This window comes from Nanorana parkeri, unplaced genomic scaffold, assembly GCF_000935625.1.
Source record: "Nanorana parkeri isolate BGI_ZX_2015 unplaced genomic scaffold, ASM93562v1 scaffold227, whole genome shotgun sequence".
In the NCBI taxonomy this organism is placed as follows: domain Eukaryota; kingdom Metazoa; phylum Chordata; class Amphibia; order Anura; family Dicroglossidae; genus Nanorana; species Nanorana parkeri.
The window spans coordinates 63,477-80,460 of NW_017306495.1; the positions used below are offsets into that span (position 1 = coordinate 63,477).

Consider the following 16,984-nt stretch of genomic DNA (forward strand, 5'->3'; position numbering starts at 1 on the left):
GGACAACTAGGCCTGAACCACCATTTTCCATTTGTTGATTCTTGGTGTACTGAGTCAGATGGGGCAAATTGTTTGAGCCCTGACAATCTTCTGTTTTGTGGTTAGGAAACCTAATCTTGCCAGCATCTAAGGATGCCCAGTCAACAATGGTAGGCACAGGGCATCGTAAGCAAGCAAGGCCTGTAGCAGACAGTATAAATAAGTTATAGCCAGGGTCGCTTGCACCAGTATTGTCCCAGAAAAGGGGAACATGTTGGCTACTCAGGGTTTACAAGAGACTCATTTATCAAATGTAATACATCGCTACAATGCAATACAATGCAAGAGGCATCTTCCACACTGCCAAGAGGAAACTATGGAACCAGAAAGTGTTTTGAACCAGTGTTGCAGGAGGTCAACCGTTTGGGATCATGAGGAAAAGCAGAGGGATGTTGAAGGCGTGATTTCTGCTAGGTCATCTTTGGCTCTTGTAGTCGATTCTCAGTATCTGTAGTGTTCAGGTTTGAAGGGTCCTTCCTTTTCTAGGCCAAGGTACTTGGCTTGCTTGTCTGAAAGCTTAGTCAGTTTCACCCCAAGCTTATCGAGATGAGCAGCTGCCACGGCTTCATCAAGCTGCAAAAAGTAGCAATAAATAATTAGGCATGCACAGAGATTTGTCTTTAATATTCCTTACAAAGTTAGTATGGTATAACCAGAATAGTAAACAGTCATTCAAGGAAAGGGTATATTCTGCAGAACACCACTGTGAAAAATACTGAAAGCTTAAGAATTGGTTGTATTCAGTGTAATCCTGTGTTCTATTTTCAGCAAGTGTGATTTGAAAAGTCTTACCTAGTCTGTCTTTCCATCTTTAAAAAATTCAGCAGATTTTGCAGTGCTGCTCCCGATACGCCTATTGCGCCTGAAGTCCCCAAACATGCTGAGAACTAGGGCGGCAACAACTAATCGACTTTAGTAATTTATCAATTGATGGGAAATGTCGACAGCCTTTTCCATCAGCGATTAGTTGCCCTGCTGCTCCACATCCCGCTTCCCCTCCTCACCCAACTTTGACCCGGCCGCCTGCATCCATGATCGAGGCGGGGAGAAGGAGGAGCAAGGAGGACGGCAGCTGCCGACAGGCCCACGATCTCGGAAGTTGCTGGGAGACTGTTTAGGGAAGGCTGCCTACACTTTCCCCCACATTGCACAATTTGCTGTATCAATGTATTGCTGGGATAGTGGGATTTGTATTCCTCTATATTATACAGTGCAATGTATCATCAGCTATAGAGAAATACAATCCCAGCAACACATTATACAATATTTATAATGTATTATTGCTGGGAATTGTAGTATTCCTCTATAGCTGGTGGTATTCTGCTGTATAATGTATTATTGCTGGGATTTGCAGTCCTCTATAGCCAGTGCCATTCTGCATGGATTGCTGTATAATTTTACACACACACCACACTTTATCCCCACTTCAAGCTTGCTCCCGTGATGGACTACAAATCTCAATATAAAATTAGCCATTATATTTATCCGATTAAAAATCGATTTTGAATAGAATAGTTTGCTGCCACCCCAAGAACCCATCATTGCTTTATAGGCATTTACTGATACCAGTAAGTGCCGATACTGAGCATATTCACGCATACTCTTGAAAATGCCCCGAATACTAAGCACCAATACTGGAGAGTCAAATACTTTTTGCGCTGCTTACATGTGCTCTCCTTTAGAACATTAAAAAGGCTATAAAACATTTCACAAATAATTACAGCAATTTTCCATTTTTGTTTTAGACCAGATAAAGCTGCTGTTGCACGCACAAGACCATCCTAATACTTCTAGGTTGCTTAGACTCCACTTGGCAGCAACACAGAGGCCATTTAAAAGCTGTAGGGTGTAGGCAAATAAGTCGCCATGGGTTTTAAATGCAACACGTTAAAAGTGCAACACAGAATGCATCAATGTGCATGTGTTAAACAATGCAATGGACCAATGTCAAGGTCAAGAGGTTACACATATAACCCGTCAGTGCTCCATTACAAAATCCCGCCTCCCGTTTTATCTATACAACACAAAAACATTACCCTTTTATGTGCCCTCGTTTAATTAAAAAAGGTTTCCCTAGCAATTATTCAGCCAATTTCCCATTTGTCATTTAAAACAACCAGATCCAGCTGCACAAGACTGACCCAAGCCTTCTAGGCTGCTCTGCCTTCTCTTGGCGTCAACACAAAGAGGCAATTTAAAGAGGCGGCGGGGAGTCCGCAATTAAATGGCTAGAAAGGAGGTTGAATTATTGAAATTCCCATCAACCATGGCAAATATTAAAGCAAAATGTCAGCTGGTAGAGTGTAAACTGCCAGACTTTAAGCTCTACTGCCTAGGAAATTTGCAAGTGGGTCACTAATTGCCAAGGTATGCCCCATCAGAAGGTCCAGCTAGCTATTTATAGACTCCCTGTAGGGAACAGCACCACATGACCAGTCTATGGTCTGCTGTGTAATTCATGAATAATTGAAACCATGCGGTATCACCTTAGGTTTTACCACCATTATCACACCCCAATCATTCAGGAACAGTTATAACTTCATAACCTTAATGAGGTGTCAGCTAGTGGCCTATAGCTAGGTGTTATCTTGCCTCAAGGGCTGAGCCAAGCACACATTACATGACTGACTGTACATTCTCCTTTAAACACCTCAGCTATATAGTAAAAGGAACAGTAACATAATCAATTCAATTAATGCCCAGTCACGACCACCTTACAAAGTAATTGACCATGTATGAATGTACAACCAGATTTAGATAAGCAAGATTATCTAGTGGTAGTATCCGACTGCATGTAATGCATTGCTCAGGAAGACCACACACTTCATAATGGGTAATCAAACTTATCTAGAGCAAAATGGAATTTTAGATGTTGAGGCCTATCCAAATATTTCTTAAAATCTGATTAGATAAAATCAGAATCTAACTGTTCAGTCAGGTAGTGTATATACACATGAGCAGAGCTCTGACCAACTAACGTTTGGCTGTATGGAGGTGAGATAGACCGTTGTCACTCCATCTGGAAAATATACATCTATGGGAACAGGGAGATTAGGTGTTACTCTACGCTATGGCTTCTGACACAAGTCAAATCAAAAAGGTCAGCATACATTCTACAATACTGCCATGGATGTCAACAGCTATGGAACCTACCTTCTTGGGCAGGAAGTACACTCCTACAGGATATTTATCGGTGTTGGTCCACAATTCAAGCTGTGCCATGACTTGGTTGGTGAAGGAATTGCTCATGACAAAGCTCGGGTGGCCCATGGCACATCCCAAGTTTACTAAACGGCCTTCAGCAAGCAGTATAATGTGGCGTCCATTTTTCAGGAGGTAGCGGTCCACCTGTAGAAAGGCAAGAGTTTCATTGGTACCCACTTCTCCAAATGAAAGCGAATCTAAAGACAATGATTGCCTAATACATATAGTATATTGGCTGACAAACTTACAGTACAATAAATTAAAGAAACCCTTTTTAACAAAAACATTAACATGTATGTAAACCCAGCAATAAACCGATCTTATCTTCACTCTTCTAGTGTATTAAATATACCATTGTTATACAAGTCGAAGCGGGGTGGTGTGGGGGGGGTGGCATAGACCCTGCTAGAAATCCAGTGGTCGATAACCTCCTGGGCTGGTTGGCTCTTTCAGGATGTCATACTGACAAGTGGGGGGTTGAAATTGGCTTAGAAAAACAAACTATTGGCACGTTCACACAAGTAAACGGCGGTAACATGCACATTCTTTTACTGCAATATATCCAGTAGTTTGATGCTCTGCCATTCGCACCACACTATTTTTGTGAACTGAACATTTTTTTCCTAAAGGAAGCCGATATAGATCTATAGCATTGCACCATCCTGATACTAGTCTCCACCCTTCTGCATCTGACCTCCAAAAAGTCTACAATTTGTGTGCAGCGGGTCTTTCTGCAGGCAGTGTGTGGTCTTGCTTTATACTACATTCCACAATCTATTAAGGTCTAAGCAAAGTTTCTGGCTTTGAGCATTGATTGACACCACAGTGTACCACCCAAGTGTGAAGCTCACTGAACTGTTTGTCTCCACCAGCACCGATTATTGTTGTAAGAGATATTCTGTACCACCTGCATTTTGGAGGAGGCTCAGGAGGTAAGCAGTTGTTGCCTCGATAGCCCTCTGGTGACCGGTTCACCAATACTAGTATGCAGCTATCCACGCATCCCCTGGTGGTCAGAAGTGGAGCTAAAGTAATGTACAATGCAAGTTAAAACTTTACTGATTGATAAAAGGTTAGATCATAAAATACCAGATTTCATCTGAAAATGCTAGCTACCTGGCCTGTCATCAATACATTCATTAAATAACCCCAAGTATTCAAATAGGGACATCTGACTTCGCCAATGTGGTTTCTGTACAGAAACCAGTAGATCAGCATAAAAGCCAAGTAAAGCAAATTTTCAGAGGTCAGCAGCTGTACAAAAACACCCCTCACCATGCATACAGATATCTGGAATGACCAGATTCTATACCAGTCATTGATGCAACCCTTGTCCCCAGCTTTGCCACAATATGGGAGCTATGACAGGTTCATACTGGAAGTGCCCATGCTATAGATTTAACATCCCCCACCTCCCTCCAAAGGGTAAAGCATAAACGTGGCCATTGTTTACCTGCGGCTTGATGTTAACTTTCTTATCAGAATTTTCATTCAACCATTTTACATCGAGTTCAACATCAAAGTGGCCAATACACACATTTAGAGGTCATTGGAACATCAAGTGGTGGATGACTATGGGGCAATATTTAGAAATTCAGTCGCATGACAAGGCAGGGCTAAACAGGAGAAGCGATACAGATCATGCAACAGATTAACTACAAGCTCATCAGCTGCTCTAAAGCACCACTTTGACAGAATGAGGGCATTTATGAAGCAAATTACAGACAATTGTTCACAAATCAGGCTGCCTCTCGTTCAGCAATGTCTTTGAGACAGGTTTACAGTGCTGTGCATCTGTATTCCTGGGCAGCCAAGAAAGACAGTTGGAGTATTTTAAGACGGATTACCAAATATGTGACATCACTATAAAACAGACATATGACCAATAAGAAATGCTTCTTGCCACATGTGGTAGGAAACTGGAATTACCCTTTAAGCCAAACGCCAGCCCTCCCAGCTGTGGTGGAACTACAAAACCCATGAGGCATTGCAAGATTCTCCCGGAGGAGAGTCATGGGATTTGTAGTTTTACCACAGCTGGATGGCCCGAGTTTGGCTACCTCTGCTCTGTTTTGCCCAGTGGCATTTATTTTCATTCAACTACTTACGCAAGAGTTTAAATACACATTTGGGGAAAAAGTGTTCCATTGTCCTCACCTTCCATGGCTGCCTGCAGAGCATTGATGGGGTCTATCTCGGTAATGATGACACGTGCACCAAAGGCTCTTAAAGCTTGAGCACAACCTTTTCCAACATCGCCATACCCTGCAACCACTGCAACCTTCCCTGCAATCATCACATCAGTAGCTCGCTTGATACCATCAATCAGAGACTCTCGGCAACCGTACAGGTTATCAAATTTGCTCTTGGGGGGGGGAATAAAAATGCATTAACATGTCAGATATCAAGTCCTCGCCGCAATTAATGCACCATTTTTCATTACACTATTTAACCTTTAATGAATCAGGCAAAGACATGCTGTGAAGTTACCTTTGTCACAGAATCATTGACATTAATGGCGGGTATTTTTAAGGACCCATCAGCCTTCATTTTGTAGAGGTTGTGCACTCCTGTGGTCGTCTCTTCAGAGATTCCCTTAATGCCTACAGGAAAGAGGGAAAAAAAACTGGATTGGCTGTATTTTTTTTAAATTTAAATTTTTAAAGCCAGATCATAAAGAGAAAAAAAAGTAATTACAAGGCAATGGTTTTCTACCTTTATATGACATGACATGCAGCTCTTGTGACAAGGGGTTTATCTCAGAGGACATTGAGCCTATTAGCCTTGTGCAACATGTACCAAGATTTGTTTTAAAGATATCCTGAGAATTTTTCTACAACCACGTCAATATGTGAAACCATTTTTACTTTTTGGAATCTAAAACCAATATAATTAACTAGGAGATTGCAGCCCACCATAACTGCAGAGTGTGAATGCCGTCAACCTTTGTTCACCCACTATGACCTAGTAAAGGACACAACACACTGGCCTTGTGAAGCATGTACCAACATTATACATAAACCTCAGGTTAAAAGCCTATTTATACTGCCAATAAATTTTTATAATGTATATCTTCATCTATCCTTGGCAGTGCAATATTATGCAAACCCCTGTAAAAAATTGCTTTTGCTTGACAGTTTGCCTATTAAAAAAATTAATAGAAGTTTATTGGTCTGATCTCTTAACCCTGAAAAACAAAAACTGCTGTTATTGCCATTGACAGACTGCATATGTCACTATCTCTTCCATAGTATCAGTTACTACGGCTTGGAGTTCAGCAATAAAAGTGCAAGCGGTTAATAACAGGGAGGGATATTATAAAGAACTCCTTTTCTGCTTTCCACAGCTTTGCAGTTGGCTTGCTATTGTACCTAGCAAACCATTTATCATGGCAGGATAGTGAAAACCGAGCTTTACTGACTAACTGAATGTATTTTAGTGCATCTTCATCACTCGTGGTGCATTTCGTAAGCCAATAAGGAGCCATCGCTTATGTATGTATTCTACAGGTCAGCTACACAACACCACCACCTAGTGGTCACATTATAAACCGCAGCTCATCAATGGAATGGATTTCCAGTCTTAAATCACCTTTCAGCAAATCTGGATGTTTGGTGTGAACAAGGTTCGTGAGATCTCCTCCGTCATCAAGGATCATGTTGAGTGGTTTGCCATCAGGGAAGTACAGGGTCTGCTCAATGCACCAGATGTACTCTTCATCGGTCTCCCCCTTCCAGGCGTAAACTGCATGGAAACAGCTGGATTAAACAGAGCCCACTTACATCAGATAAATTAGAAATGCAATTAAAATGTGTGTTCGCTTTGTTCCACAACAGAAGCTTCCGTCTCACCTGGGACCCCGGTCTTAGCAATGGCTGCAGCAGCATGATCCTGGGTAGAGAAGATATTACAGCTTGACCACTGCACCTGCAAGAAGCAAAGTCAGTAATGTTTAATGGAAGAGTACATCAAGTGCATGATTATTCCATGACCTGGCTCCAGTATGCAAAATCTGGTGGTTTAGAAGGGATCACAACACTTGGCACAGAACAGCTCTCCAACACAGCTGACCTGCAATGCTGCGCCTCCTGTGCAGCATGATAAAGTACAAACTACAAATTCTGAATATGCCCAGACAAAGCTTATATAAAGGCGACACCTAGTGGCGTAGAATAACAATGCAGAGGTACAAAGCAATAATGTACTATACAAAAAAAAAAAAGTTCAATTCATAAAGGTTTGCTTCCATACAAGGCAATTCATAATTACTGTAGATGTTAAAGTAGAATCCCAGTTATTTTATTTTGATGAAAGGCAAGTCCACCCAGATTGATAACTCAATTTTGATAGTTGCTGAAGTTATGCCACCTGACACATTTCTTGCATCCCTTAGTCCCTTGTTCATGCCTAGGAGTGGTCACTGAAAGCTAAGGGCAACAGAATGCTCAAGACAAGGAATCCCATTCATTTCTATGGCCCCTGTAAACACCTGAGCATTGTCACAAGCAGAAAAATGCCTGTTGCTGGAAAAAGTACACAAAGCTGGTTTTTGGTCCCATAGACTTCTTTAGGAAACACCAGGAAACTTGCATTTCAAGTGTTTTGTCGTGAAGTTTCCCACTGACGTCTATGGGAACGAAAAGCGCTGTAATCTGCCAAAAAAAGAAGACGCTCGTGTACTTTTTCCAGCCTCTGGTGTTTTGCCGCTTGAGGCAAATTGCTCACATGTAAGCAGGGGCCATGGAAATTAATGGGATGATGTGTCTTGATGGTTTTGTTGCACTTTCCTTGAGCGACAAAATGCCAAGGGGTTAACATCCTGATTACCACTTCTGCTGTGGCCATTATGAGTGGCTCCCATGCTCCTGGTCGAGTTTATAATTTGAGGATATAAGAAAATGTAACAGGCAGAGCTGGAACACACAATGGTGAATGGGAATCATTGCAGAGGTATGTCTCCATAAAAGCCTAAAGGGTGTCTCATCTTAGAACTAAGCCATCGCTTTTGGATGGGCTGACTGCCATTCATGACTGTCCCCACTGCAGGATCTTACCCCTGTTCCTGTCACTATACAGGAATGGAGAGGAAATGTAACCAGAACAAATTACAAAACTAAAAGAAAGATGTTTGCACTGGAGTTACAGCTTCAATGTGATGGCTCATACACTAATATACTTCAATGACTGCACCCGCCACCCGCACCCACATAGAGGTAGGTCTGTAAGCTGCCTCTGTGCTTCTCCTAAAGTAATCCTGTCAGAGAAATATGGGGGCTACCATTGCTGACCCAAAATGCCTGGATGTTACAACAACCCTGTGTTCACTACTTTCTGGGTCAGTAACACAGTAACAAGTATGCAGACCATGAAAGTCAACGCCAAGTCAGTAGCTCAAAGTACTAAAGCTGGTAGATCAGTAAAACTGCACCTCTAGTTTTTATTTAATCCCCACGAGCAGCATTTAGTTCCTCCTTTTTTTCCTACCAACAGCGACCCTAAAGATTTGGGAAGAGGGGGCATGCCTTACACATTTTCCCCAGCAACTTCCACTAGCACGTTTTAGAATGGTTAGATACCACTCCCTGGTCTGAACAAACCACAATAGCCTACTTGGCATTGGTCCCTTTAACCACCTTCCGTCCATGGCCGTTTGTGAACAGCCGGACGGACGTCTGCTAGGAGCGGGAGGGCGTCTTAAGACGCATACGAGAGGGGAAACTGTAAGCATGTAAACAGCCAGCAATGGCTGTTTACATACAAGCGATCAATGTTTAGCAGGTCAACCTACGCAAAGCTCTCTTTTGCCATTGTCCCAGCTGCCGCCTCTACCACACAATATCAGAGGCTGAGGAATCTCCCAGCTTCCTCTGCCCCAAATAGCCTTCTTAAGTTACATTGCAACGTGATGGATTGCACAATATCAGACATGCAGGTGGTCGAATCCTGGAGAGACCTTCTAGTACAGCAGACCTATATGCGCAGGAAACAATTAAAGTGTGCAAATAACCAACAGCCTAAATCAGCACGTCCTCTTGCAGGATCTGTCCTCGGAGCGCAGCCTCGAGTTCCCTCAAAGTCTTTTTACGTCTTACTGGAGACAAATGTCCAAGGTCAAAGTAACCCATCGACAGACCTGGCCATTGTCACATGGGTGGAATGCCAATTCTTCTGCAAACCATGAATCTAAAATAAAGACCTTTAGAAAGGTTTAGTAACAGCAATCTAGATAATTGCAGGCTTTGTATACCTTATTCTTTTACAGTTTCTGACAGTGGACATTTTAACTAAGGGCAGGTTACTACTTCTATGAAGGAGACTTCTATGAAGGAGATATCCTGCATTTTCTGAAAATGCTTCTTACCTGGCTTTCCCCATCAGGACTCAGTCACCATCAGAACTCCTGTTCGACAGCCTTGTTTTGAGTCAGTGACAAATAAAGCCCCTGGATAAGCTTGAAAGCCAGTCAAGTAACATTTTCAAAAAAAGGCCAGCAATGATAGCCCACCTTAGCACTGGTTGCCTAGAATGGCCCCTGGCACTTACAGGAATTTCAGCCAACAAAGCAAAGGCATCATGCTGCAATGTGAATGAGCTATGAGACACCTAATGCAAGTCTAGTCTGCCATTACTTGAATGGTAAGTGCAAGCTGTACTGCAAAACAGACCTAGATCACAGTAAAGTGCATTAAAAGGAAAAAAAAAAACAAACAAAAAAAACACAAAAAAAAAAACACACTGGGTAGCAGTTAGCTTGCTTATACTAACTTACGCAGGTCCACTGAGGACACCAAGCAACATTTCATAGCCAGGTAGGAGGGCAAGAGGTGAACGCTGACTAGTGCGGGATCAAGGATCAAGCAAGTAAAAGCACCCTAGACAAAATATACACTTAACCCTTGCAGTGCAGGGTAACCCCACTACAAGGGTATGCGTTTTACTTGCTCAGAGTTCTTCTTTAAGCCCTGCAATGCAGGGAGAGCCCCACTGCAATGGTAACCATTATGCCTAGAGTTCAACTTTAAATCCCTCAGAGCATCGGTAGTGAGAGACTGTTACTTTGCCTATAAGCAGCCAGGAAACCAGAACAGAAATCATTTTACAATTTAACAGTTGCTTCCCTCATTGTACAATAGTTACCGTATTTACCGGCATATAAGACGACTTTGTATGCTTAAGATATCCCCCCCAAAATCGGGGGTCGTCTTATACGCCGGGTATACAATCTAATCTGTCAGACCGCTGGATGTGCTGTAATACTGCATGTACGGTAGCTTCGGCTACATACAGTATACCACGCTGAGCCAATCACGGCGAGCGATGTACACAACCTCTGCCAATCCGAGCAGGCTTTGTATTCATTAATAGAATACATCGCTCGCCGTGAATAGCTCAGCTCAGTATATTGTATGTAGCCGAAGCTACCGTACATACAGTATTACTGCACATCCAGCGGGCTGACAGATTAGTGGGAGGTCACTAGATGAGAAGATACTGGGGTGCACAGGTGTCTCAGGACACAACAGGGTGCACTGGGGTCACTAGAGAACACAGTATGCCGTTTAGGGCACAGGGTACCCTGGGGCAACTAGGCGACATAGGATGCTCTGGGGTGCACTGGAGTCACTAGATGACAGGATGCTGTGGGGTGGTCTAAAACCATGGGAGGCACTGGGGTCATTAGCGTGGTATACTGTATGCAGCCGAAGCTACCGAACATACAGTATTACCGCACATCCTGTGGGCTGACAAGTGTATTTAAACATTTTGGGCTATACTCATCTTTTACGACGAGTATAGGCCAAAACCTATGTTTTAACTGAAAAATTAGGGGGGGTTCTTATACGCCCAGTCACCTTATAAGCCGTCAAATATGGTAATTTAAAATAAAAACAGCCCCCCCTTTACCCAGTCCGTACCTCAGCCCCCAGCGCTGTCAGGGTCTCTATGAGCACAGCAGTCTGGAGAGTCATGTGCAGACAGCCAGCAATCCGGGCGCCTTTCAGGGGTTTGGTCTTCGAGTGCATCTCCCTCATCTTCATCAGGCCAGGCATTTCATTTTCTGCAATTTCGATGGCTTTCCTGCCCCATTCGGCCAGGGTGATGTCAGCTAGAACAGAAACAAAGCTTTAACTGCATGTCAACCAACAGCGGCTGCTCAATGATAAACACCAGATTACTGCAGATAATGTGGGCTGACAAATGTGTATTTAAACATTTTGGGCTATACTCATCTTTTACGACGAGTATAGGCCAAAACCTATGTTTTAACTGAAAAATTAGGGGGGGGTTCTTATACGCCCAGTCACCTTATAAGCCGTCAAATATGGTAATTTAAAATAAAAACAGCCCCCCCTTTACCCAGTCCGTACCTCAGCCCCCAGCGCTGTCAGGGTCTCTATGAGCACAGCAGTCTGGAGAGTCATGTGCAGACAGCCAGCAATCCGGGCGCCTTTCAGGGGTTTGGTCTTCGAGTGCATCTCCCTCATCTTCATCAGGCCAGGCATTTCATTTTCTGCAATTTCGATGGCTTTCCTGCCCCATTCGGCCAGGGTGATGTCAGCTAGAACAGAAACAAAGCTTTAACTGCATGTCAACCAACAGCGGCTGCTCAATGATAAACACCAGATTACTGCAGATATTATAATGTATCCTACCCAGAGCAAGACTGCAGGTCTCCCGACATTGAACAGCCCATAAAGCACACTTTACACATTCAATAAAAATGGTAAAACTATAACCCAGGGGGACAGTAATTATGGATTCCAGGCACCAGCAAGCTCATTTTTTCTAGGGCTGCAACAACTAATCGACATAATCGATTATATTTTTACTTCCACCGCTCCAAGCTTGCTCCTGTGATGGACTACAACCTCAATACAAACTAGTAGTCCCATCACTGGAGCCATTTTTTAAACGTTATTTTATTGTTTATCCGATTAACCGATTAATCGAACTTAATAATCGGCTAACTAATCGATTTTGAAAATAATCGTTAGCTGCAGCTCTAATTTTTTCTTCTTCCTTTAGAAGCCAACTCCATCGACAACTAGGGAAAAACCTTTAAAAGGTTATGCGACGGGACTGAACCGTCACTGGGGCTGCTGGAGGAGCCTGAGGGTTGGCCTCCTTCCTACTGACTATGTATCTAGAACAATGGAGACCCCCCTCAGACCTCTTGGGTTACATGGAACCATTCTCCTAGATTTGTGTGGAGTGAAAATACTGCACGTTTCCCCTGGCATTACATTTAAGTGACCCTGTGTTCATTATAGGCAGCAGGCTGTCTGGAGTGGCCATTGTTTGGGATGATCAAACTCATCTAATTAAGGACAGTCATTAGGTTCAAAGAGTGTGTGCTTGAGCAATCCCAAAGCGGCACCCGGCTCTCTAGGGGTGGAAACCGTTCAGCACACTGAACGCTTATCTGATTCTGTGAGGTATAAACTGTGTGCTTTCTTCAATAAAAGTAGTTCTTGGTTTCCACTTCAACATTGGTGTGGTCTGATGTTTAAGGAGTTTAGCTTTCTCTCCAGCAATTAGGCAGGTTTGGGCTGAGGAGACTGGAATTCATGTTCCAGCGGAGGGGAAGCCGATTTCTGACAGAGGTACCCAGTCGGGGTACCAGGCATCCCGTCACAAGTTAGGCGCCAGCTGTAATTTTTAAAACAAGGAGGGGAAGCCGATTTCTGACGGAGGTACCCAGTCGGGGTACCAGGCATCCCGTCACAAGTTAGGCGCCAGCTGTAATTTTTAAAACAGAACTTGGGGTAAATTTTTGACCCTTGCACTGGGGCCCTGCACTCCCCTCCACTGCAGCAGTCTAAGGACCCCCCCCAGCTCAGAGGATCGGGTGAGTACAATGACCCCAAGCAAAACCTAGCACTTAACCCTTTGAGTGCAGGGGTAAGATTTTTTTTGTTGGTTGTTGTTCTTTCTTAGTGACCTGGACATGGTCATCCTGTTAGAGGGTGAATGTTCGTGTCCTACTGCTCATTCCAATTGGAATTCAGCTTTAAAGGAGAACTATGAGGCGAGTGCTTTTCACTCACCTCATAGCCGACCTGTGACAATGAGACTGTCACTGTCACAGGTCGGCTCAGTAGATCGGGAAGTGAACGAACACAAAGCGGCGTTCGCTCACTTTGCCGATCCTGCCACAGCTCTCTGCCGTGACAGGGGAGGGACTGGATTCCCCCTCCTCCAGCGCTGACTGGAGGAACGGACAGGGGAGAGGGCGGGTACAGCTGGCTCTGCCTCTAGATAGGCAGAGCCAGCTGTCACACACGCAGCTGGGCGGATCCAGACATAATTGTTGGGATCCGCTTCAGCGCCTCAGTATACCGCGAGCTGAAGCTCACGGTATACTGAGCTTAGGGTGACGGGAGGACGCTAGTTTGTGTCCTCCCGTTACCCTAAGGAGAACTATGGGGAAAAGCACTAACCCCATAGTTCTCCTTTAATAGATTCCTCAAATCGCAGCGGCTATAAATCCACTGTGTGGACCAAATGCCTTTGAATATTCTCTTGTAAAGCAATCACCACACTGCACATTACCTGTGCAGAGAGCAGAGCTGTCGTAGGAGTCCAGCAGGCCCCACCCACTACAGGCTGCCTGCAGAAAACTAGAGGGGGTGGAGACAAGACCGGTTATCCTGCACAAGGAGAGCAGTGACTGGTCTTTATTACAGGAGGGGGCGGAGGCAAGACCAGTCACCCTGCAAAAGGAGAGAGCGCAGCAGTGAGCGGTCTTTATTACAGAGAGCTCCTTTACAGAGATAAAGTAGGAATGGTTTTAAAATAAATGCAGAGATCCAAAAGAAATTATACACTGAAGAGACTCAAGCAAGTATACACATGCTTCTTTAAATATGAAAATCTTATAAAATATATTTTTTTGTTGTGGTACCCATTAAGAAAATATTTACACAGAAAGTACAAAACAAATTTCCCACTAAAAAGGAATAAAATATATCTTTCAGATTCACTGACCTGCTAGGCTAAGAATGGCCTAGTGCCACCAAGTCCTTCATGAATGCGCATTTTCACGTATAAGAATGTTCTGCAGATCCTGGCAGTGCAGCAGTAGTCAGAAGGCATTTGCTAGGCTCAGACAGAAGACATGTTCACTGAACAATCATTCATGAGACCATCCCATGCGCCCATTAGCTAAGTCAGCATGTTTATGCACCGTGCCCGACACCTCATCTAGCCAAACAATGGCAGGAATCAAAATTCGATCCAAGCCAAATTATTTATTGTAGTGCCTTTATAGGTCGGCCAAATTCAGCACCAATTGTGGTCCCGAGCCAGGTCTGGATGTGCCAACCAGTGGATCCAGCACTGCAGTCTGCACTAGTACTCGCCCAAATATTCAGTATCGGGACCGATACTAGTTTCGGTACATCCCCAAAACACACATGCACGCCATTTTTTACCTCTGAAAATGCTAGTTGCCTGGCTATCCTACTGCTGCTTTAATTTTCAGTTACTGGCCTGGAACAAATACAGATCGTTAGAACCTCTAACGACAGGTTGTCATATGTCAACAGGGCCACTTCAGTCAAACCTTAAAACAAAAACGTGCACACCCTCTTATACAAGTATTCACATTCCATTTGCTTTATGCAACCAGAACAGCCCGAAGCCATCTCATTCTGCCTAATTAGCATATTGCAAATGCATTTCCCTTTATACAAGAGCGCGCGCCGTAAACCAATGACCCAAAAACCCCGGCTACAGCCTGACAAGAGGCGCACGGCTGCTAATCTCTTGTATAATAAAAGGTTAATGCAGAAACTGTGCAGGTCGGCTGCTGTCAGATCCTGTTACAGCATGTGCCAAATCGTGGAAGCTGCCGGGTATGGAGCATGCTGGGAAATGTAGTTTCAGACAACAAAGCAGCACGCAGCTGACTGTCCATGCCACTACAACTCCCATGAGCCCCTGGGGTGGAGAGCTGGGGCTAGTAGCAGCATGCAATCCACATGAAACGGTACACAGCCATGATTACATCAGGAGCATGGAAGACTACAGTACAGTTCACCACCTTGTCATCCTCCTCCAGGGAGGAAGGGAGTCAGTGCACAAAGATTTGCCCTAGATCTTCTATTCGGACCAAATCACATCATGCTACCCAGAAATAACGTAGTAACCACTAAATTGTAAAACAAGGCACACATGTGCTGCGTACAACCCATCTGTACAAATCAATGAATGACTACAAATACTGCACACTGCTCTAAAGCCAGACTACACACTATACAATCCGATCGTACCATCTCTTTATTACAGGAGGGGGGCGGAGGCAAGACCAGTCACCCTGAAAAAAGAGAGAGCGCAGCAGTGAGCGGTCTTTATTACAGAGAGCTCCTTTACAGGAGATGTACCAAGCTACCATCAACTATGTAGTACAAGAGCCTGCTTGATTTCATACAAATTGAATGGACGGTTTAGGTAAAGTCAAGATTGTATAATCCGATTGTTTAGTTTAATAGTAAGCAAGTCTGGGATAAGCAAATATTGTCTAAATACAAGAGCCGTGTGTATTCACATTGTACTTTGTGTCCAGATAAGTGCCGTAAATCCAGCATGAAGCATCTTCCTGTAATAAAGACCACTCACTGCTGCTCTGTTCTTTGGCAGGGTGACTGGTCTAGTCTACACCCCCATTCTGGAGGCAGCCTGAGCCCCTCCCACAGCTCTGCACTGGCTATGTACAGCACAGTGATGATGTCACCACTATTTGGGATACAAACTGGATTTATATCATTTGGTGACTGTTTAGGAATAGATTTCAATAAAAGTACTCGGGAGTTCAGCATTAATTATGTAGTTGACACACATCAGGTGATTTTGCCATTAAAATATTGCAGTGTACCCAGCACACACAGAAGGCCATCTCCCATTGTACAAATCAGATATTTACCTTACAATCACCTGATTACAGGACACTAACAAAGTCAAATATTTCCTTACCTGTCCTGCCATCACCCTGGAGTCATGCAACCTCTAATGGCTGCGGATTGTAAGATCTGGGTTGGCTGATCTATGCCCCCATTGGTCATAGCATGGATGCCTAGTGCATGCTGGTTCTTGTAGTGCCTCTGCAGCTGGAGACCCATCAGCTAGAGGCCAGCTATGATCATGCAGCTGTTACATATTCTGCACTTAAGCCTCCCCGTGCTGGGTCTGCAGCACATTTCTCCTTCCCCTGCAGCACATTACCAACCAAACCTTCGGACCGCCACCGGTAAAGCATCCCCCCCGGGAAGAGCCGGATCGTTGCCCGCGTTCTTACCAACTTTGTAGGGCAGCTTGTCAGACATGATGAGCGGTAGAGAGATCACACCACGAGCCACTGAGCCAGCAAACGAAGAGAAGGCGTGCTGCCGGGTTCCCTTTAAGAATAACCCGCTCTATTCCATATAAGGTAGTGAAAGAGGCGGGGACTGTGTCATCTGACCGCCAGCCGGGCGGGTCGCGGCTTTGAAGGGCGGAAAGCAAAGCCAATCGGGGACGGAGGATTGACAGGCGCAGCCTCCGTGGCGGAGGCGACTATTGGCTGGCCTGTGGACCTTGGAGCCCGGTGACGTCACCAATCAGCGGCCAAAGGTGCAGCTGTGATAGTGTTTGTGTTCCGATTAATGATTGTTCATCTGCAATGCCCGCTGAATGGTCTGAACCACCCGGGAGGGGTGACAGCAGTGCAGCTTCACTGATAGGGGTCAGTAGTATGGCTCGT

At 44.4% G+C, this 16,984-nt stretch overlaps 1 protein-coding gene across 1 annotated transcript; it reads right to left on the reverse strand.

The window, feature by feature from the left end:
- Positions 1–350: 350 nt before the first annotated feature.
- AHCY (adenosylhomocysteinase) lies at positions 351–16,653 on the reverse strand. The gene is given in 9 exon segments (XM_018556169.1): positions 351–612; positions 3,193–3,387; positions 4,697–4,859; positions 5,370–5,608; positions 5,734–5,846; positions 6,835–6,987; positions 7,095–7,170; positions 11,613–11,803; positions 16,541–16,653. Coding segments are annotated over 9 exon segments (1,290 nt in total). The 5' UTR covers positions 16,569–16,653; the 3' UTR covers positions 351–480.
- Positions 16,654–16,984: the final 331 nt, after the last annotated feature.